This window comes from Amia ocellicauda, chromosome 14 (assembly GCF_036373705.1).
Source record: "Amia ocellicauda isolate fAmiCal2 chromosome 14, fAmiCal2.hap1, whole genome shotgun sequence".
Lineage (NCBI taxonomy): Eukaryota > Metazoa > Chordata > Actinopteri > Amiiformes > Amiidae > Amia > Amia ocellicauda.
Window position 1 is genome coordinate 25,938,222 of NC_089863.1, and position 20,887 is coordinate 25,959,108.

Here is a 20,887-nt window from a genome sequence, read left to right on the forward strand (position 1 = left end):
GGACGCGGTGGGAGGCTGCTGATGGATGCCCAGACCTGCCGAACCTCTGGCTGCCCCCTCGCGTCGTGACGCGCGGCTAAGGAGCACTCGACTTCTCCTTCCCGTTTCACTTGACAGTTCCCTGACGGAGCCAGCGTGACCCTCGGTTTGTGGCGGGGTTGACAGCTGTCAGATAACAACAGACGCAGAGAAGAAAAGACCGACAGAGAGAGAGTGAACGAGAGAGAGAGAGCGCGAGGGGAAGTGCGTGTGGCCAAAGACATGGGATTTGGCCCTCTTTTCTAATGATCCATAGAAGAGCGAATAAAGCGAGATGCGAGTTGTGCATTTTAACCAGCCGCTCCCATCGCACAGAAACACACACACACACACACACACACACACACACACACACACGCGCGCTTCTTTCTCTCTGTCTCTTTTTTTCTTTTTCCACCCTAATTGAAGGGAATCAGTATGCGCCGGGTAAATCCCACTATTGACCGCCACAGTCGTTTTAACTTTCTGTTTGCTCTCTCCTTGCTTTCCCCCGCGGGATGGAAGATGAGAGGGGGGGATGGCTGGGTCTGATGGAGAATAGTCAATCGGCGTCGGCCACAGAGAGGGGCAGGCTGTCAGTAGATCTGTGAGCCTGGGGGGACGGGGGGATTGCCTGAGAGCAAGGCTGCCTGTCCGTGAACAGAAAGGGGCATTGACCCAGAATGACAGACCTGGGACCCTTCCTGCCACATTTCCCTCTATTCTTCCCCTTCCCCAGTGCCAGTATTTAGCATAGAGCTTAGAAGTGCTTTGGGGAATTGGGGGGGCAGCAGCACAAGCACCAAAGGGAGCAGGCACAAACACCACAGAATGGAGCCCAGCAAATGCAAAAAGTATGTGATTTAGCTTCGTATGAAGTTACCCTTAAGATTCATTGGCTGTTCACAAGCAAAAACAGGAACTTTGTCAGTTTTTCTACACAAACGAAGAAAGAATGTGGGTCCATTCCACTATATTGACGCATTAAAGCCCGGTAGTGGGGTAATGCAAACCGCACGATGCCCGGAAAACACTTCACCCACCTCTGAGAAACGTCCCTGCTCCTCGGAATTGGTTTTGCAGTGTCGCGCTTCAAAAGCCCACCGCCACTACCCCTTATACGACGACCGGTGGAGAGTGGAGTGCGTCGGAAAAGGCTTAGGAACGGTCCAGAACCGCATGAAAACCACGGAAAATCTTTATATTTTAGCCTATTATGGGAATCCAGCTCTAACCAGAGCTCCGAGCGGTTGTGTAACATGTACAGTGAGTGCTATTCCTTGTCATTTCGGTCATGGATTTCTTTTTAAGGGGGGACTGAATACATTTTACGCCTTCGCTTCTCCAACGGCCAGGGCCTGTGTTTACAAAGGAAGCGATCCCCGTGGTCCTGACCTCCACTCTCTCGAGATCAAAAGCGACGGATCTCGAGCTTCGACACAGAGGCCCCTCTGTCGACAGTGGGGTGGGGGGTGATATCCACGCTCATGGGTTTAAATTCCTGTTTACAGCGGCGACGCCAAGACGCATGCCAGATCTCTCTCAATGTAATTAGCGGCGCTGGCTACTTGGAAGTGGCCTCTTTCAAGACTGTTACACACATGGACGAGAAGGCTAAATGCACTCTCTCGATGCGCAGTCTCCTGGGAACCGGTGGACGCAGATATGGGAGCATTAAATCGCCCGCTCTGTTTAATTAAGTGTCACGCAAAAGGCATCAGTAGACCGGGGACCAGAGACGCAGGGGGAGACGCCCACATGTCCAAGAAGTTAGAATCATGTGGTTCTGTTGGAACCAAAGACCTTGAATTTGCATCTGTATCCACATTGTTGCTTTAGTATTTTTTCTTTTTGTGGGAGTCCCGCAGTACCTTGTGCTCAGGCTGTGCTCTGTACCGCCGAGCTCTCCCTGTCGCCGTGCCAGTCAGCGGGGTTGAAATGAAATCATCTTGTCAGTTAATGCCGCCTCATCAACCGGTCCCTACAGGAGCTTATCGCACTCCAGCCTGCGATCGATTTTCACGGGGGCATCACGGTGAAAAGTGATGCGTTTTACTGCGGCTGCCGTCTGTCACATTAAGTCTCAAACGACTGAAAAGAGGCTCCTGGCTGGGAGACATAAGGACCCAGAAGCTGTGATCCAACTCCAAGACTATTACGGCTCTCCTGAAGGCTGGCAGAAGTTCATTCAAAAGCTAATGGTGACCGTAATGAAATCGGCGTAGACCAGCCCCGGTCACGGTCTGATTGAGTCTCTCTCCGCCGTAACATTCGTGTTTTTAAGAAGCTTCTGGGAATCTGGTTCGGAGTGCAGCAGTGCATTGTGGGCTTCAGAAGAGTGCGCAACGCTAAAAAGCATCCCCTGCCCACTTCCGTTAGAACCCTCCCACAAATAGAGAATCAATCTGCTGTTCGATCACAAATCTCATCCTCCCGCTAGGGCGTCTGCGTCGGCCACGATGTTGAGGGCCAACCAACAATGTGTGCTGGGTTTTCTTAACACCCTTGTTTAAATGCCGCCCCTCTGTAGCCCTTTCACGGCCGCGCCCCGACACCCCAGCTGTGAGAGAGCAGCCGGTGTAGTTTCCCAGCCCCGACCAAGCCGGCCAGCTCCCCCTCCCACCCCCGTTCTGCCCCAGCAGGCCCTGTTATGCGATAGGAGCCACAGCCTGTTTAGAAAATAGGGAGAGGGTAATGGGCCGTGGAGAACGCAGGCTAACGTGCCTAATCGAGTTTGAAATGACAGTGGAGTCCAGGGAGCCACATCAAGATTTATCGGGCCAATCTGTACAAGAGGGTTGGTTGGGGCGGGGGGGGGGCGCGTGCATTCTTCAGTTCGAACTTGGCAGCGCTCACTGAAGCTTTAATTAGACCCGACACAGCTAAACAACAGTGTGTTTGTTTGTTGTGCCTTTTTTTTTCACTGGCGTTCGGATTGATTGGGGGTCAGCATGAGCGCTCTGGGCTTTTGCGTTTTCCGTTTTCTCTCTTCCGAGCTTCATGTTGTGTTTTTTCTATTCGTTTTTTTTTTTTTTTTCGGGCTCCGCTAATTACTCCTTCCCAAAATACTTGTTTGTTCTTTTTTTCAAGAAAAAGATGTCCCGCGGTTGAGTAAATGTCATTCGGCTCACTCTCGGAGCGACGCCCTCCGATAATGAAGTCCTAATGAAGTACAATCGCTTCGGAGCTATTCCACTCTCTCTCGTTCTGTCGTGCGTTTTTTTTTTTTTCTCTCCCAAGTCCATCCAAGCGCAAATTAAGACTGCCATAATTAGTCTCTGGGAAAAAAAAAACAACCCGGGCCAGATTGTTGTAAGGGCATATGCAGGTGCTATCATTACATTACACCGCAATCCCATTATAACGAGTACACAATCTATGGATTTTTCCAAATAACCAACAACCTCGCATCATTTATATTCGAGAGCGTCTATTACCCACCTCGATGGACGGCCAGGGAATTGCGAAGCGCGCACGCACCGGTGCTCGGGAAATGTCTCCGCAAACGAGCGCGGCGCAGAGGTGCTTAAGGGCCCTTTTATGATGCATTAACAAACAGATTGCGGAATGATCCTGTTCATTATAAATGTATCGGGCTCACTTAGTTTATACCTGTAATTTTTTTTTTTTCTCGTTAGTGCTGGCACCTGTTACTAAGTTGTGGGGGGGGAGGGTGTTAGAGTCACGCCAAGTTCTTGATCTCGGAGCACCGAAGCTGAGGAACCTTGATCAGCGCCCTCCCCCACACAACTTGACCTCCCCAGCATCCTTCGGGAACCGGGTCTCGCTATATGAAGCTGTTTTCGATGGATCTGTTGGCCGGGGTGACGCACGGCGATCCGATCGCACGGTGAAGCCGGGAAACGATCGAGCGCCATTCGCTCACTAAGGGTGCTGCTATTTATGCATCTCTCTCTGTGTTTTGGTCTTTCCCAGCTCTCAAAAGCCCGGGGGAAACCGAGGTCCTTCACAGTGCGCGCAAGCTGTGGGTTGCGCCGGCCGTTTTGTCAGGTAATCGATAGGCCTCCCCATTCTCTAAACCCAGCCGACGGTCTCCCGGCAAGCTTAACAAGTCCGGTTAATTAAAACCCCTTCCCAAACAAAGAAGTGTGGAAGAAAGGGATGAACTGGAGACCGAGGGCGCCAAATTATACTCAATCGACAGCTGTCAGGTAATTGATGCCCCCCCCCTCCCCAGACACACACCCACGTGCGCACATACCTTCATCTTCTCCTCCTTCAAAGAAACAGAATGATTTCGAGGTCCGCAGAGCCGCGGTCTTAATAAGCCAAGCATTAATCTCGGCGCGGGGGGGGGGGGGTGGGGGGGGTGGGGGGGGAGGGGGAGGGTGTCGGTGTACCTTTCCCTTGGCACGCAACACGACCCTACCTAGGAGGCGATGGCTGTACCAGCTGGCAGGGTGTCGGGTTACGGCTCGAAAAGACTACGGGGAGAGAGAGAGAGAGGGAGGTGAAAAGTTTAGAAACCAGAATGGGGAGGAGTACTCGCTTTCTCTGCAGATGTTTTGTACGGGAGCGATAGCGTTTAGAAACTTGTTGTTGAGGTTGCTTTAATGGGCACAATAATGCTTCACAAAACAGTGTAGGCCCCATTAAGTGCACCACATCAGCGACCGCGGCTGCCAGGACCCGATCTTCTGTAGTAGAGCTGGCTTGCTCCAGCGTATTTATAGCTGTACCACTGCAGTGAAAAAAACCCAATAAAGCGTTGCATCTCTTACACAAGCAAAGTATTAGCACCTTGCGATTAATATGAAGTCTCGATTTGGCCCCCAGCCGCGTAGAACACGTGTCTCGTCGATACAGGGCCGCTCCCCTGAATAGAGAAGAGAAAAATGGGTTGAACTGAGAAATGAACCGCTTCTCTCATCGTTGCGGTTCTCTTTCCCCCGAGTGGTGCCCTGCCTGCACCTGCCAGGGTTTATCTAGACCAGGGCAGGCAGACACTGCGCCCCCCCCCAGCACTGCAGTCTGACACCCCTGAGCTAGACTCATGGATCTATGTAACTCACGGCCCTCGTGTCAAAATGGCCACTGCGCGAGCCTGTGACAGTTGGCGTCCCTGTCGGCGCGACAGATGGGAGACCCTAGACGTGCACTAGTTGTGTGTCGGACCGTTGCTGATTGGTAACCTGTTCAGCTCACACAGGGGAGCGACCGTCTGTACAGCCGTGATCAGTTCTCTCGGTCACCGTTCTCCTACGGTGCCGTATGGCCGAAACCGAGATCCGTTTCACACCGTAACACTGCGATAGAGGTGGGTGTTTGACAGTGCCACTCCACTCTGCGCTGTAGCCTATAACAGTGATTAAACCTTCAGTTCATTAACTCGCACGGTGGCAGCTTCCCATAGAGATGTGTGATGAAGCCGGAAAGAGAGATTTGGGAAGATGTATGACCAAATCTGGCTTGCCTTCTGGAGGGAAATGAGAATAAATGCAGACATTTGTGTATGTGTCTATTGACGTATTTATTTATTTATCTATCTAGAGTAGTCTTGTTATTTTCCTTTGCCACCCTCGTTCTAATTTCTCGTTAGCGTTCTCCCCCGAGAGGCTCTGCCGGATAATTGTGTTAATTCACCTGTGAAAGATGGAAGTGTGTTTGCTAAATTACCCAGGTGTCTGTGTGGCTGACAGTCTCGTGGTTTCACCTTTTTCCCTCGGGCTGCCAAAGCGTTGACGTGTTTATTGTGGGTTACACACAAAAAAAGACTCTTCTATAATAAACGAATTTGTGGTTGCTTTCACTAACCCAGTTTTGGGCTTTATATCAGTGTTGTTGTTGGATATTTTTTGTTGTATGTTTTTGCTTTTGGGCTGTTGATTACAAATGTCCTGACTGTCTTTTGTGTGTCTTTGTATTTTCTTGTGTTTGCAGCCATGACTCCCTGCTGAGATCCGATCCGGGACCGTAATGAAGCCCCTCCCCCTTTTTCTCACAATGACCCTCCCATTTGATGTACCACGCCCACGTGTGGGTGTGGCTCTGACACTGGCCTCCTTCCTACTTGCTGCTGCCGCCCTGGCCACGCCTTTCCCCAAGGACCTGGAGCCAATCAGCATCGTTGGACTGCCCCGTAAGTAACCAAACGTATCAAACGTTAAGCCTTTGCTCCAGACTGTACTGAGACACTCCAGGTACGATATGAGCCGGAAATTAACCAAATCAAGACAATGTGGACAAGTGCAAGGTATTACATGCAGGTAACAAAAATGTCCACTATAATTACACTATGGGAGGAATAGAACTAGATGAATAACGCATGAGAAAGACCTAGGAGTCTATGTGGACTCCTCACATTCTCCATCCTAACAATGTGGGGAAGCAATAAAAAAGGCAAACACAATGTTAGGGTATATTGTCAAAAGTGTAGAATTGAGAACAAGGGCAGTGATGTTCAGACTGTACAATGCGCTAGTTAGAGCTCATCTGGATACTGTGTGCAGTTCTGGGCTCCACACTTCAAGAAAGATATCGCTGCTCTAGAGGCAGTTCAGAGGAGAGCAACCAGACTTATTCCAGGTCTGAAGGGAAAGTCCTACTGAGAGACTGAGGAACTGAACCTTTTCACCCTGGAACAGAGGAGACTACGTGGGGACTTGATCCAAGTCTTCAAAATCATGAAGGGCATCGACCACATCAAACCAGAGGAGCTTTTCCAGATCAGCAGGGACACACGCACCCGGGGACACAAATGGAAATTGGGCTTCAAGGCATTCAAGACAGAAAACAGGAGACACTTCTTCACACAGAGAGGCGTCACAATCTGAACAAACTCCCCAGCGATGTGGCTGAAGAGACAGTTTGGGAACATTTAAAAACAGACTGGACAGGATCCTTGGATCACTTAGTTATTAATGGACACCAAACGAGCATGATGGGGCGAATGGCCTCCTCTCGATTGTAAGCTTTCTTATGGTCTTATGAAATAATTTGAATTGCCTTCAAACTATAGCTTGAAATTGCAGTGCAATATCCAACAAACAAACCAACAAACATCTTGTGATGCAAATAAATTTCCCTGCAGATGGCAGTTTCAGATAGACCCCCATTCTGTGTTTCACTGCCTGCCTCCCCTCAGTCACAAGTTCAGCCCAGGGCTGCGACACATTAATATAGCACAGACAGGACCTCCCTGCTCATCTGATCGGACTGTTGTCCTGTAGCACTGTTTTGCTTTGTTTTTTTAAACAACTGTAGTGAGGGACGAAGAGAGAGAGGGGGAGGGGGAAGGAGAGGGAAAGGGACGGGCACGGAAAGGGAGAGGGGGATAGAGGGACGGACACGGAGGGAGAGGGACGGAGAGGCAGAGAGAGAGAGAGAGAGAGAGAGAGAGAGAGGGGGAGAGCGACAGGGACGGAGAGGGAGGGAGGGAGGAAGAGGGATGGAGAGGGGGAGTGGGGTAGAGGGACAGACACGGAGGGAGAGGGACGGAGAGGCAGAGAGAGAGAGAGGGGGAGAGCGACAGACAGGGAGGGGGAGAGGGACAGGGAGAGGAAGAGGGACAGGGAGAGAGACAGGGATAGGGGGAGAGGGATAGGGGGAGAGGGAAGGGGAGGGGTAGGGAGAGAGAGAAGGAGAGGGATGGACAGAGGGGGTGGGGGAGAGAGCTTCAGCTGGCCCTGTCCTCACACCCAGGTTGTCATTCCCTTAAACAAGCGAGACTGGACCAAAATAAACCTTTAGCCGGTTGTACAGGTCTCTCTCAAAACATGAGCACCTCACGAACTGAGAAATTGGGCTCAGCTGGGCGGGTTAAGTCCAGAATTCGAGTCAAGACCTTGGGTGGAATGAAAACCCAAAGAAGCTGTGGTCAGCTGCCACTTGACTTCCCTGCGGGACAAAATTTGTTTCTCAGGCACATCGCAGGTATAAAGGGTTACACCCGCGTTTCATTTTTTTTTTTTTTTTTTTTTTTCGTGTTTTGCTTGGTTATCGGGTTTAGCCCCCCGTGGCGCTGCTCCTTTTGTTTGTTTTTTAATTATGTGATCGCTTGAGCGGATCCAGGTTTACCCCCGAGATGTAAATTATGCCGGCGACTCTGGGGGGGATCGGTCTGCGTGGCGCGGCTTCCCCTATTTGAAGAAATAACGAAAGACCCCGCGTGACTCTGCCTTACCTATTCACAGCGGGGCTTTGATCCGACTACGAGATTGGGAAGTCGCCGTGTAATTAAATGACCTCCGTCTCTCGGTGCTTAACCACTCCTCAATCAATTCATTTCGGCAGAGGGCGGGGGTTGAAAACCTCAAACAAAAGCAGCCTCATCTTCACCTGGCTGTTTGAATTGAAGTCACGCATTAGTAGACGCACGGGAAGACACGTTTATACTGCGATCGCAAGCCGAGGGAAACTGACGCCTTGTTTTTTTTCTTTGACACAATGCAAGCTTCCAGTCGGTTTAAAAATAAAACAAATCTGCGTCGCCTGCCCTTAGAGCATTAGTTACTTAGCAGCTAATGATTATAAAACCCCTCTGAGATTGCATGATTGCTCCTCATTGACTCGGCATCCGAAATACGACGGGCCATTTTCTCCCACGTTCCCAAAACCCCTTGGAGTCTGTTCCCAGTCCTTAATTTAGGTTCACCTACTTTTCATGAAGCCTCTGCTAAGCAAACATCTTTGTGTAAAGATGCCCACAGGAATTGCCTCCTAGTTTCCATCCTTAATGCACCTTCTTTTAGTTCCCCCCCCCCCCCCCCCCAATCCTGGGACCTGGGATCCGAATTTGTTTGTGGAGCGTGAATCGGTCCTTAGGGGCTGTCTTTGTCGATGCCTTTGGGGGCATTTACTTGCGGAGTGGAAAGCAGTCGCGTCCAAAGCCGGTGACTTCAAGTTATTGAAAAACGCACGCGTTCTTTGGTTGTATCTGTGGGCGAGACGAACACAAAAGACTAACCGCAACCGCTACACAAACCCCGACGCAGACCGCCTCGCCTGGACGCCCACGGAGCGTGTTCTTGCGAGACGTCTCTCCAGGCCAGCGCCCAAGTTTAGCAGACGTACGTTCACAAGGAAAACAGACAGAGGAACCGAGATCGCACGTACATTATGTCCCGACGCACAAAACGGTCTGTCACACAGATGTAGACAATCCCCCCCCCCGGGGCAGGAAGCTGGAGTCGAGAAGGAGGAAGCTGGAAGGTCAGCCAAATGGTATCGCACAATAATCCCCAACACAACTCTCCACGGAAAACCTAGAGACCGATTAGCGGAGACGCCGGCTTTTATTTTATTTATGAAACGTCCAGATTACAGCTCCAGAGCAAGATGTCACACACGGGTCGTACCGCATCCGAACACAGAGGAGAGAGAGGAAGGGGTCTCGGTGGGAAACTGTTCTGCTGTCCGCGGGTGCAAAGTTGAAACCACTTCCACTTCTCCTTTTCTGGCTTTAAAAAAAACCCAGCTCTTTATTGGGCGTCACATTTTTATAGACAACCGCCTGTACAAACGACGTCTTCTGATTTTGTGTCCTGATCTCGTGACAAGGCTCTGACACTGTTGCCCTCTCTCCCTTCCCTCTCCTCTCCCTCTCCTCTCTGCCTCCTCTCCCTCACCTCCCTCTCTCCTCTGTCTCCCTCTGCCTCCTCTCCCTCTCCTCCCTCTCCCTCTCCTCTGCCTCCTCTCCTCTCCTCTCTGCCTCCTCTCCCTCTCCTCTCGGGCCTCATTTTCCTCTCCACCTCTTTCCCTCCAGACTCCCTCCTCTACCCAAGCTTCCAGGGCCTGACCTCGGACAATGACACGGTCCGCCTGGGCCTGGACTTCCAGAGGATGCTGCGGATCAACCATGTGCTCTACATTGCCGCCAGGTCAGTGTGCCGTTCTCTCCCCCGCCAGGCAGTCCCTCGGATTCCCGTTCCCACCCGTCCTCCTCCGCTCAGTGTGGAGAGATCGCGTGCCGGAAGCGGTTCAATCCGGCCATCGACGCACGCTTGCACACCGAACCTTTAAGCGGCTCATCCTCGAAACGCCGCTCCTGTTAATACCCCCGTCATGGTTGGAAAGGATTTTCTCACGGCGTTTGTTTGAAAAGCATCCTGCTTTACAGAAAATAGGGCGAGATAATCAATCTGGGAGCGGGAATGGGCCTCCTTCCACTTGTGTGGTGAAAAAAAAAAAAGTAAGTAAGTCATTCCTTTGCACTATTCCCTGGGGATTTTTACTTAACACGCAATAAAAATCATAAAAAGGAGAAGGTAAGAGGCTGGGAAGACTCGTCTGCTTCTGAGGCCTCGTAGTTGAAAGGCCGAGGAGTCGGATGTTATCAGGGGGCCGTCGCTTATAGATCCGCGCTTGAGATTGAGCTTTTTTCCGTTTTTTTTTTTTTAAGCTGTCGGACTTTCCTTGTCAATGCGCCGTAATCCTCGCGTTGTCGGGATCAAAGCACGGAGGGGACGGGGGAGACAGGAGAGGGGAGGGAGGGAGATATGGATTGGTTTTGGCTGAAAGATGGAGGCTAATGCCTGCTCTCTGTCTCTCTCGCTCTCTCTCTCTCTTTTTCATGATCTTTTCATTTGTTTTCTTCCAGGGATCACGTGTTCGCCATCAATCTCAGCGCCTCGGCAGACCAGATCGTACCACAGCAGGTAAGCCTTGACCCGCCGCCAGGTCAAATTTTGGGGGAACAGGGGCCCAGAGCCCGCTGTAGACCTGGGGGGACAGGGGCCCATGTTGGTGTGCTCAGCGTGTGAGGTTCTGTGCCAGTGATGCAAGCACTTTTCTGACTATTATAATGGAGATAATTTTATGATTCGGATCCTCCAGAGGTTCTTATGATGAAGAGTCTAAACGGGTAGATTGTAGGAGGTGGGGGGGGTGTTTACTCTCTGATTATGCCGTGTTTTTGGTGTGAGCTTATTCCACTTATGTAATTAAATGGTGACGACTGCGCTAATTGAAAACAGTTCGGTGACTGATGAGGACCAGGAAAAATACAACCTCATCTGACAAATGTGCTAAAGATCGCCCTCCTGCCCTCTTTCTCCATCCAATCAACGTTTCACTCACGCCTCTTGATTTTCCAGCGGAGGGAGGGAGAAATATGAGGTCTTGACACCCCTTAGGAACCAAAATATGCCCGGGGGTGTCACGGCAAGGCCAGCGGGAGTCCCAGTTCTCACAAGATCGGTTTGAATCCGAGTTGCGTTCGTCTCGTCTCCCCCCGCCGGCCTCCTCGGCAGCTCCTGGCCCATTAGGGACTCCTCGGCTCTCTCCAGATGGGGGTCTGCTTCCCTCCACATGAGACAGAAGGGTCATTAAATCACCTTGAAGCATCGGGCCCTTAATGCCGGGCTGCAGTCGATCGAGACGGCTCCTACCGAGTCTCGTTAACTACCTGATGTATTTCTGTCGCCGGAGTTGTTGTGCTGCGAGCACTGGGGGGGGGGGGGAGACGTGCAGGAAATGTTGATTTGCGGCAGACTGGCAAGAGGCTGTGGGGGGGGGGTGGCAGCTGGGGGTTAAAAATAAATAAAAAATTACTAAAGCGCCTTGTAAGAGCTGGGATCTTGGTAGTGAGGATCCTGAACCTTTAATGAGTGTTTTTATTGTTGTTGCTTTTTTCCCCACTTCCTGTTTCACATCCCCCACAGTGCATCAATGGAATATACCCCCCCCCCAGTCCATACATGCTTTACGAGTGCCTTGACACACGCGTGGGAAATCAGAGGCGTCAGTCAGCTGTCTGTAGTGTTGTTAAAGGGTTACCAAACACTGTGCGGCCATGTTTACTGCAGGACACAGTAGTTCGGTGTTTCAGGACACGGGTTTGTTATTGGGAGGTTCCTGGTTTGAATCCTGGCTGTGCCACTGTTTTTCCCGGGTTAGATTCGGCCCTGGACTGAACCTGCCTCTGCTCCCTTCGGCGGGAGAGGGTTGGCCAGCCATGTACAGTCTGTGACAGTGCGTTAATAGGTTGTGTGAAGGGTCTCTTATTGTGGAAGAGATGTTATCGCCAGACACCCTCCACACGACCGATTTAGATCATTTTAAATAACACAAGTAAGGATAAAAGAAAATATCTTTACAGTGGGGGGGAAAAAAAAAATCAGAGATTTATCATCTCTGACCTATCCTGACCGTCCTTATTAAGACGGCGCTTGGATTCCACCAATCTCGTGTCGGGGGTGCGGCGACCCGTTCAAAGCTCACTTCAGACTGCGCTGGTTCTACCTGCCATAACGGATTCCGTTTGTTTTTCTTGCAGAAACTCACGTGGAAGACGAAAGATGTGGAGAAGTGTACGGTGCGGGGCAAAAACAGCGTGAGTGTGGAGCGGGCCGATCTGAGCCCCGTGGCAGTTGGCTGCTGGAGGCTGGGGGCGCACCTTGTCCTGTTTTGTGTGCTCTGATCGTTTTCCCCCCCCCCTCTCTCCCCAACAGGACGAGTGTTACAACTACATCAAAGTGCTGGTGCCCCGCAACGATGAGACCCTCTTTGCCTGCGGGACCAACGCCTTCAACCCCACCTGCCGCAATTATAAGGTATTCATTGGCCCCTCCTTTCTGTGGGAAGTGAGGGCTCGATTTTCTCTGCCACTTTATCCTACTTTTTTTAAAGTTCTGCATGCCTTCAAAGCCCCAATCCGAAGAACAGGCAGACTTTCCTCAACAAAAACAGCGACTGAGCTCTTCGGGATCCAGGCGTTCAGGTGTCATAATCAAATCCGTCACCGGAGCCATAAATACTTTAACCTGTGGCGGCGGTTTAAAGCACAGCGCTCTCTGATTGTTACCCACGTCTGCGGCTCGGAATTACGCATTCGAGACGCCGGGATCGGGAGCCGCTGCTGACAGACTTCAAAGCAAATCTGCTCCGCTTGCCGGTGACGCATGTTCTGCAAACCTGCGAGAGAGATGCGGGCAATCTGTGCTTCCAAATTTGGTGGTAAGAGTGGAAAATTAACCGGTGATTCTCACACGGGGGGAAATGAAAACTCTCCTGTGAACCGGACTCGTACTCGAGGAGCAAAACGGGTGTCTAGAAACGACCTGGAGCGGATTTGTGAGGCGCAGACCTGCCTGTGAACCACGGATTTCAAATCCTTATCCCTATATCAGTAGTAAAACGTGGCTTCTGACAATGAATTAAACTGTACGGATTTGTTATCTGCGATTCACTTGTAGTTCAGTTTTTTATTTTGGTCCAGGCCGCAGTGTCTGAGCTGTAGCTTTGCCTGCTGGGGGAAGCTGTCGCCGCCGTTTACTGAGCAGCGAGTCAAATCGATGGATGTAAATTTGCCTGACAGGCTGACAAACTTCGAGTGTTTGCTTCACGTTGCTTTCTGTGTGTTGTAGCCTGTTGCGTGTGCCCCACAGGGATTCGGTCTTGTGACGCTTGATTTTTGTTACCGATCGCACCGACGCAAAATAAAGGGGTAAAAATAAGATCCAGGAGAGTCTGTGAACACACGGAGGGGGAGTCGGATGTCACAAGCGCCAGGGGACTCTCCTTTAGCGTCCGCCTGTGGGTTTTCATTGGGAATCTGCCTGCGTCGGCACATAGGCCGGCAAATCCCGATATCGACAGCTCCATCAATGGGATGCTAGATTCGGATATGGGTTCATCTCCCACCTAAGCCTCAGTGTTATCCGCGTCTGCGTATAAATATTTATAAACACGTCTCTCTCTCTCGTGTCTCGGCGCTATTTTTAAAACGGAGAGGTTTGGCACACACGGAGTCGAGGATATTTCTGTCTCCCCCTTCCTGCTCGGATTGCAGACGTTGCCGGCTGTTATTATGATGATGTTATTGAGAGCTTTTAAAAAATAAATAAATCAAATGACATCTCTTATTTAGGACTACAGTGCATCCTGACAACTGTACAATTGCGAAATAAGCTGTCAGGGACCAGATACTTTTAATGCCTTTCAAGTCATCACAGCCTGAGCCCAACAGTTGTTTATATTTAACTGCACACTGGGTACATGCGGTTACCGAGTTATCCATTGAAGTGTCTGACGCGTTCCTGCGCTGTTCTTTCCCTGAGCGAACGCGTGCTTTATTTCATCTCTCGCTTCTTTAAAAGCCCCGCGTCTGAGAGTGCTAAAATAGGAGCCACGCGAAGACAGGATGTGCCGAATGTAAACGCACAGCAGCCTGTTACCTAACCTGTCAGGTGCTTGAGTGTTTGTCAGAGGGCTGGCGGGCCGAGAGAATACAACATGCGTATTGTTTAAATCCCTGACTCTGTCGCTCATTCTGATGCGATGAGATCTATAGCATTTGCTCTCGTCCCGGATCCTGGAGACCCCGCCCCCTCCAGCCTTTCTGCTCCTGTGATTCGTCATCGGGAGGCAGGCAGACACGATAGTGGGCGGAATGAATGCTTGGAAAGGATTTTGATTGGCCCTGACCATTGGGGGTGGTCCAATCATAAAACGAGAGAGAGCAAAATCAGTACAGAGTGTCTCTCTCTCTCTCTCCCTCTCTTTGTGTCTCTCTCTCTCTCTCTCTCTCTCTCTCTCTCTCTGTGTGTCTCTCTCTATCTCCCTCTCTTTGTGTCTCGCTTTGTGTCTCTCTCTGTCGCTCTCTCTCCCTCTCTGTGTGTGTCTCTCTCTCAAATTCAAATTCAACGTGCTTTATTGGCATGACCAGAAATAAGTATTGCCAAAGCAATGGTGACATAACAGTTTTAAAACATACATGTACATTTCCATACATAAATACACATTGTATGGTAAACAATTAACCGATCCATTTAAATTGATACAATTAAACAATAATTCAGAGAAACATAAAATTAATATTGGTAATTATTCTCTCTCTCTCTCTCACTCTCTCTCTCTCAATTCAATTTAATCCAGTTCAAATAAGCTTTATGGCATGACTTGCACAGCAGTATTGCCAAAGCAGGTACAATATAACCAATTACTTCAGTTTTTTTTACATTTTCGTGTCATAGAGTGACAGGAATTAATTGATTTAAGAATACACGAGAAACAGTGGGGAAATGGGGAGCTACAGACTAATCTAAACATTTGTCATACAGGGAGAGATAGTAATGATGATAATACTAATACAAATAATAGTAGTAATAATAATACACACAATAATAAACAATAATAGTAATACAATAATACATTTCAGTAATGATATATACTGTAATATATATATATCTACATATATATACATATATACACACTCTCTCTATGTGTCTCTCTACCCTGATGCTGTACTCCAAGAGGTGGCGAGAGGATATTAAAAGCACCCGGTTGTGTGTGTGTTATTGGCGATAGTATATTTGGAAAGGGACAGGGACTGAGGGAGGGCAGGGGTGTGAGGCTGGCAGGAATGGAGATTGGGAGGTGGGGGGAGTTTCATAGTTTTATTTTGCCTCGGATGCAATTTCCATGAAAGCCGATAGCTCTGCAGAGCTTACTGGCTGGTAATTGGAGCCTGTAAGGTGGTAGATTGAAGCTTGCTGCTCGGGCTGGGGGGGTATTTGGACCAGGAGGTTAACTCAATAAGCCGGGAGTTGTTTATTTTTTACTGTGCATGCCCCAGGTGTGAATCAGAGGGCAGCGGTCAGGGGTGAAGCGAGTTGGCTGTCAGTGTGGGTTTAGGCGGTCGCGTGGGGGGTGGATTGTGCCGGCGTTGTAGTAAACAGGACCGGGCGTGTGTACACAGGAGATGACTGTTGACTCTGCTGATGAGGGCAGCTGTTCGCAGCTCGCCCAGCGTCGCATGTGGCCGGGAGTCACTGCTCATTCCTGCGGGCGGCACGCGATCGGGTTGTTTTTGTTATTGTTATGAGCTTGGGCGTTGGTTTTAATGTATGAGGTGCTCTGTGGGCACTATAAATACAAATGGTATTAACGTCCCCAACCGAACTGAGAACGTCCCGTCCTTCCCTCAGAAGCAAAATCTCCTTGTTCTCCTGAACTCTGCCCACTAGGAGCAAGTCCTCTGCCTTTCTGGGTTGTTTTTTCCTCCAAAGATCTCGGCAGTAGTGTGGAGGGGTCCTCCAGTGAGTCCCCTGTTCCCCGGTTCCTCTGTCCCCGTGTGATTCCCCTCATGTCTTGCAGATGTCCACTCTGGAGCAGGACGGGGAGGAGGTGGTGGGACAGGCGCGCTGCCCCTTCGAGTCCAGGCAGTCCAACGTCGGTCTGTTTGCCGGTGAGTCTGATCGCCCCTACACTGTGGCCCCTCGGGGGCCACACAATCACTGACACACACACAGCCACACAGACACACAATCGTAGACACAGGGTCACACCGAGACACAATCACAGACACGCAACACACAGTTATCCAGGAACGATCTGTGCTTCCGTCGGTAATTCTGGTAGAATCTCCCTTCTAATCTCGAATCCTCTTTTGTTTGCGTTTGATTTCATTTTTTCAGATCCAAACAATCCCTTTAATCATGAGGCTCCTTTTGTTAGTTCCCCCTGTGTGTGCACACACACACACTCAAAAGACTGCAACAATTGACTCGCACAGAAGGGCTTCGCAAGTTAATTGCTCTGCGTCCCGAGACAGTTTTTTCCCTTCCCGCGTGATCCCAGTACGAATCCTCCCGGCGGGTTCGTCATTCGCTTCCTTCGCGTTGATTGATTTTGATGGGTTTAGAAAAGACCGTCTTCAAACAGGCCTTTGTTTTCACCGGCAGCGGCAGCACGTTAGACAGCCACGTCCTCCGCGCGCACGGAGAACGAAGCCGCCCCTCCGAAGAGGAGATTGTTTCATTATCACCGCTTTCATTCGAACAGACAGCAGACACCTGTGACTCGACAACTGTGATCACCCCATGAAAAGGCTCTGCCACCGCGTGGAGCAGGGATTCCCAAACCGGACCCCCTGCCCTGCTGGTTTTTTGTTCCACCCGAGCTTAATTACATTATTGAGCCTTTGATTGCATTGTTAGTTCAGTTAAGGATTCAATTAAGCAATTAAGAGCTCAATTGGAACAAAAGCAAGCAGGACAAGACAAATCAAAACAGACTTGGGAATCCCTGCTTTAAGGATTTTAGATCAGGCTGTGCGCACTGCATGGGTCAGAGGCTCTGTGAGTTCGGGGACAGTAAATAATGAACTTGATTAATCGTCTGGGGATATCAGCAGGGGAGTATGGAAGAGATTATTATTAATATTATTATACATTTTTGGTACCCATCTCTCGCAGGTGGCGATTTCTACTCGGCCACCATGACGGACTTCCTGGCGAGCGACGCGGTCATCTACCGCAGCCTTGGGGAGAGCAGTCCCGTCCTGCGCACCGTCAAGTACGACTCCAAGTGGCTCCGAGGTGAGGTTCTCCTCCATCATGTGACGGGGCGGGGGGGGGGGTGTACAGCCTTCTGATCCACACGGATGTGAACATGTGCGCTTGTGTGTCTCCCCCCTACAGAGCCGCACTTCCTCCACGCCATCGAGTACGGGAATTACATCTATTTCTTCTTCAGCGAGATCGCGGTGGAGTACACCACCCTGGGCAAGGTGAGTCCGTCTGTCCGTCTGTCCGTCTGTCCGTCTGTCCGTCTGTCCGTCTGTCCGTCTGTCCGTCTGTCCGTCTGTCCGTCTGTCCGTCTGTCCGTCTGTCCGTCTCTTGCGCTTTTCCAATCCCGTTCCACTCACAGACTTCGTTGGTGGGACTACAGTAGCGTTTTCCACTTGATTACAACACATGATTTAGCTCCTGCGCGGTAAATATAGGGAGCGGCAGAGAGTAAATAACAATTTAAGCATTCTTCTCCTTTTTTTGATCTCTCTCGGTCTCTCACTTCGTTGTCATCCCAGTGAGCGAGAGAGGGAGGTTTGCCCCCATACTGAAAAAACACATTTCCAGGAGTGTAGTCCAAATAATTGCAAATGCTGCAAAGTACACGCCAAAAACAAATTGGTTTGGCTCGATCCTTCGCACAGTGACTCCGGGGAGGTCCGAGCGCGGGGCCGGACGAGGCGAGCCACACCATCTGTTGCAGAACTCTATGCATGTTGAATGAAACCATAACATGCTCTGTACCGCTTGAAAGACTTCGGAGAAACACACACACACACAACACAAGCCTAAAGATTTCTGTTCATTCTTTCTCTCCACCTTTCTCTCTTTCCTTCCATTGTTCCGTTCTCCCTTTCCCCATTTCTCTCTGTGCTTCTCTCCCTCCCACTGCGCCTCTTTCTCTTTCTCTCCCTTGGTCTTTCTCCCTTCCCATCTTTCTCTCCCTCTTACCTTTCATTGCTCCATTCTCCTTTTCCCCATTTCTCTCTATGCTTCTCGCTCGCTCTCTCTCTCTCTCTCTCTCTCTGGGTCTCTGTCTCTCCCTGTCGTCAGGTGGTGTTCTCCCGCGTGGGGCGCGTCTGTAAGAATGACAACGGCGGCTCCCCCCGCGTCCTGGAGAAGTACTGGACCTCCTTCCTGAAGGCCCGGCTCAACTGCTCCGTCCCGGGAGACTCCTTCTTCTACTTCGACGTGCTGCAGTCCCTCACCAACGTCCTGCAGATCAACCAGCGGCCCGCCGTGCTGGGCGTCTTCACCACGCAGGCCAACAGGTGGGTTACAGAGGACGGCACGCCCTTATCACGGAGGTCCATCGTCGCACCGTCGCACCATGTGGCTGTGACTCCCGTCCATCCGTCTGTCTGTCTGTCCCCTCAGCATCACGGGCTCGGCGGTGTGCGCCTTCTACATGGACGACATCGAGAAGGCGTTCAATGGGAAGTTTAAGGAGCAGAAGAGCAGCGAGTCGGCCTGGACCCCCGTCCCCGAGGAGCAGGTCCCCAAACCCAGGTGAGCTACGGGAGAGCCAGGTATCCCAGAATCCCTTGTGGGGTCACCTTTTTTTCCGGTTACCAGTCTCTGCTTATTTCTCTTCTCTACAAACGTTCCACGCAGCTTCTTCGCAGACACCTTCCACCGCAGTGCTTTGACGCACTCGGCCCGGCAGGCATTAGTTACAGGTGTTGGTGGCTGACGGACCGACGCTTCAGTAGTTCAGTAGCTTCAGCAGTTCTGCGAAAAGGCACGAGTGGAGCATTGTGGGGTCCCGGTCACCACTCTCTGGTCCCAGGAATGAGAATCGCTGCCGGGCTGCCGTGTTAATCATCGTCTGATAATGGCGTTCATCGTTCGTCGTGTAAGGGCCGGGCGGGCTCCTGCCAGACCCGAACGCCAAGAGACCCGGCGTCCCCTCTGAGGCACTGGGCGCGAGACTCCTGCCGGAGTGTTGGGAGGGAGTGGAGTGTAGTTTCAACCTCCTTTTCTCTCTCTCTTCCCAGGCCGGGCTCCTGCGCTGGCGACGGCCCGGCCGCCCCCTTCAAGTCGTCCACCACCTTCCCGGACAACACGCTGTCCTTCATCAAGTCCTACCCGCTGATGGATGAGGCCGTGCCCTCGGTCAACAACAAGCCCTGCTTCACCAGGACCAACAGCAGGTATGAGCAGGGCGGGCACGGGCAGATACGTGGTTTGGTTTGGTTTCCGCTCCCCCACTAAGGATCTGTAATCGATTGGCGTTAGTGAGCATTCTAGAATGTGTTTATTACACGTGTTATTACTGTGTGCCTTCCGAATCCGTAGCATGATTCTTTTGGTTCCCCAGCTCTTCTTAACCGAGACCAGGCTTCCAGGACGACCGTGCTGTTTTTCCTGTGTGCGTCCGTGTGATTCTCTCTCCCTCTCTCCTCCTCTCCGTCAGGTACAAGCTCACCCAGATCGCCGTGGACACCGCAGCGGGCCCCAGCAAGAACCACACCGTGCTGTTCCTGGGCTCGGAAGACGGCCGGGTGCTCAAGGTCCTGGCCAGCACTCACCCCAACGCCTCCTTCGGCACCCAGCTCCTGGAGGATGTCGATGTCTACAACCCCAGCAAGTGAGGGCCCCGTCCAGGTGTCCAAGCGGTACGACAGTGCATCCGATGAACCGCACAAACAAACGGTCTCTCTGTCTCAGGTGCAACGTGCGCGGGGAGGACAGGAGGATCCTGGGACTGGAGCTCGACCGGGACCACCACGCCCTGTTCGTGGCGTTCTCCAGCTGCGTGGTCCGCGTGCCGCTCAGCCGCTGCCAGGACTACGGCTCCTGCAAAAAGTGAGGGCCCACTTTTCACCCCTGATGATCTTTGTCGTCTCTAGCTCCGGCCTAAAACAGACCTGCTGTTGTGCCCCCTAAACTCAATAACCAATCTTAGATTTTTTGTATTGATTTATATGTTCCCCATTCCCTAAATCACCACAACAAAAGGTACATAATTCTATTCTGTTACTCTCGCACATAACACCTAGCATAAAACCTAGCCCCCAACGCACCACAGGAAAAACTGTCCCGCCCCGCTCTACTTCCTCGGTCTAAACCCGGCCTCTGTCCAGCCTTCTCTAAACGGCGCCCGTGATTTTGCTCGCAGCAGTGGGCGCCAGGGAGAGATTTCTTACGGATTAAAACCACTCGCCTGGAAACGGGCCCAGCCAGCGCCGGCTTCCACAGCAAGGTTAGCTCTTCCCCAGCAAAATTGGGCCCAAAATCCCATTACCAGACACCTGGGCCAGGCGGCTGAACACAAGGTGTGGAAAGGATTAGGATAAGATCCCCAGCAATTGGATTTGGAGGCGAAATGTCAAATCCGTAATCGCTTTTGTTTAAAGACGTTATTTCTATTCATTTAAAGTCTCTGCTTCGGCATTTAATATATATAAGATCATACATATTGGAGCACAGAGAACCTTGTGGAGTGGTTAACGAGGGACTCCGAGGCAAAGGGGGTGGAGCCAGGCCACTGTTTACTTAATGAGGTTCTTGTTGTTTGTTTAATTTGTGATCTATATTAAGCCGATCAGTGAAATAAACACATTATTATTATTATTATTATTATTATTATTATTATTATTATTATTATTAAGTAT

General features: G+C 50.9%; 1 protein-coding gene across 6 annotated transcripts in view; it reads left to right on the forward strand.

The window, feature by feature from the left end:
• sema6cb (semaphorin 6Cb) overlaps positions 1-20,887 on the forward strand; it is a 118,879-nt gene that overhangs the window by 77,200 nt on the left and 20,792 nt on the right. For all 6 annotated transcript variants that reach the window (XM_066721388.1, XM_066721393.1, XM_066721392.1 and 3 more), the window contains 13 exons: positions 5,920-6,118; positions 9,743-9,857; positions 10,577-10,634; positions 12,254-12,310; positions 12,429-12,530; positions 16,075-16,165; positions 17,175-17,297; positions 17,400-17,488; positions 18,324-18,541; positions 18,648-18,779; positions 19,268-19,423; positions 19,687-19,860; positions 19,941-20,078. In XM_066721388.1, coding sequence (XP_066577485.1) covers positions 5,956-6,118; positions 9,743-9,857; positions 10,577-10,634; positions 12,254-12,310; positions 12,429-12,530; positions 16,075-16,165; positions 17,175-17,297; positions 17,400-17,488; positions 18,324-18,541; positions 18,648-18,779; positions 19,268-19,423; positions 19,687-19,860; positions 19,941-20,078 — 1,616 coding nt within the window. In that variant the 5' untranslated portion in view covers positions 5,920-5,955. The remainder of the gene's footprint in view (positions 1-5,919; positions 6,119-9,742; positions 9,858-10,576; positions 10,635-12,253; positions 12,311-12,428; positions 12,531-16,074; positions 16,166-17,174; positions 17,298-17,399; positions 17,489-18,323; positions 18,542-18,647; positions 18,780-19,267; positions 19,424-19,686; positions 19,861-19,940; positions 20,079-20,887) is intronic.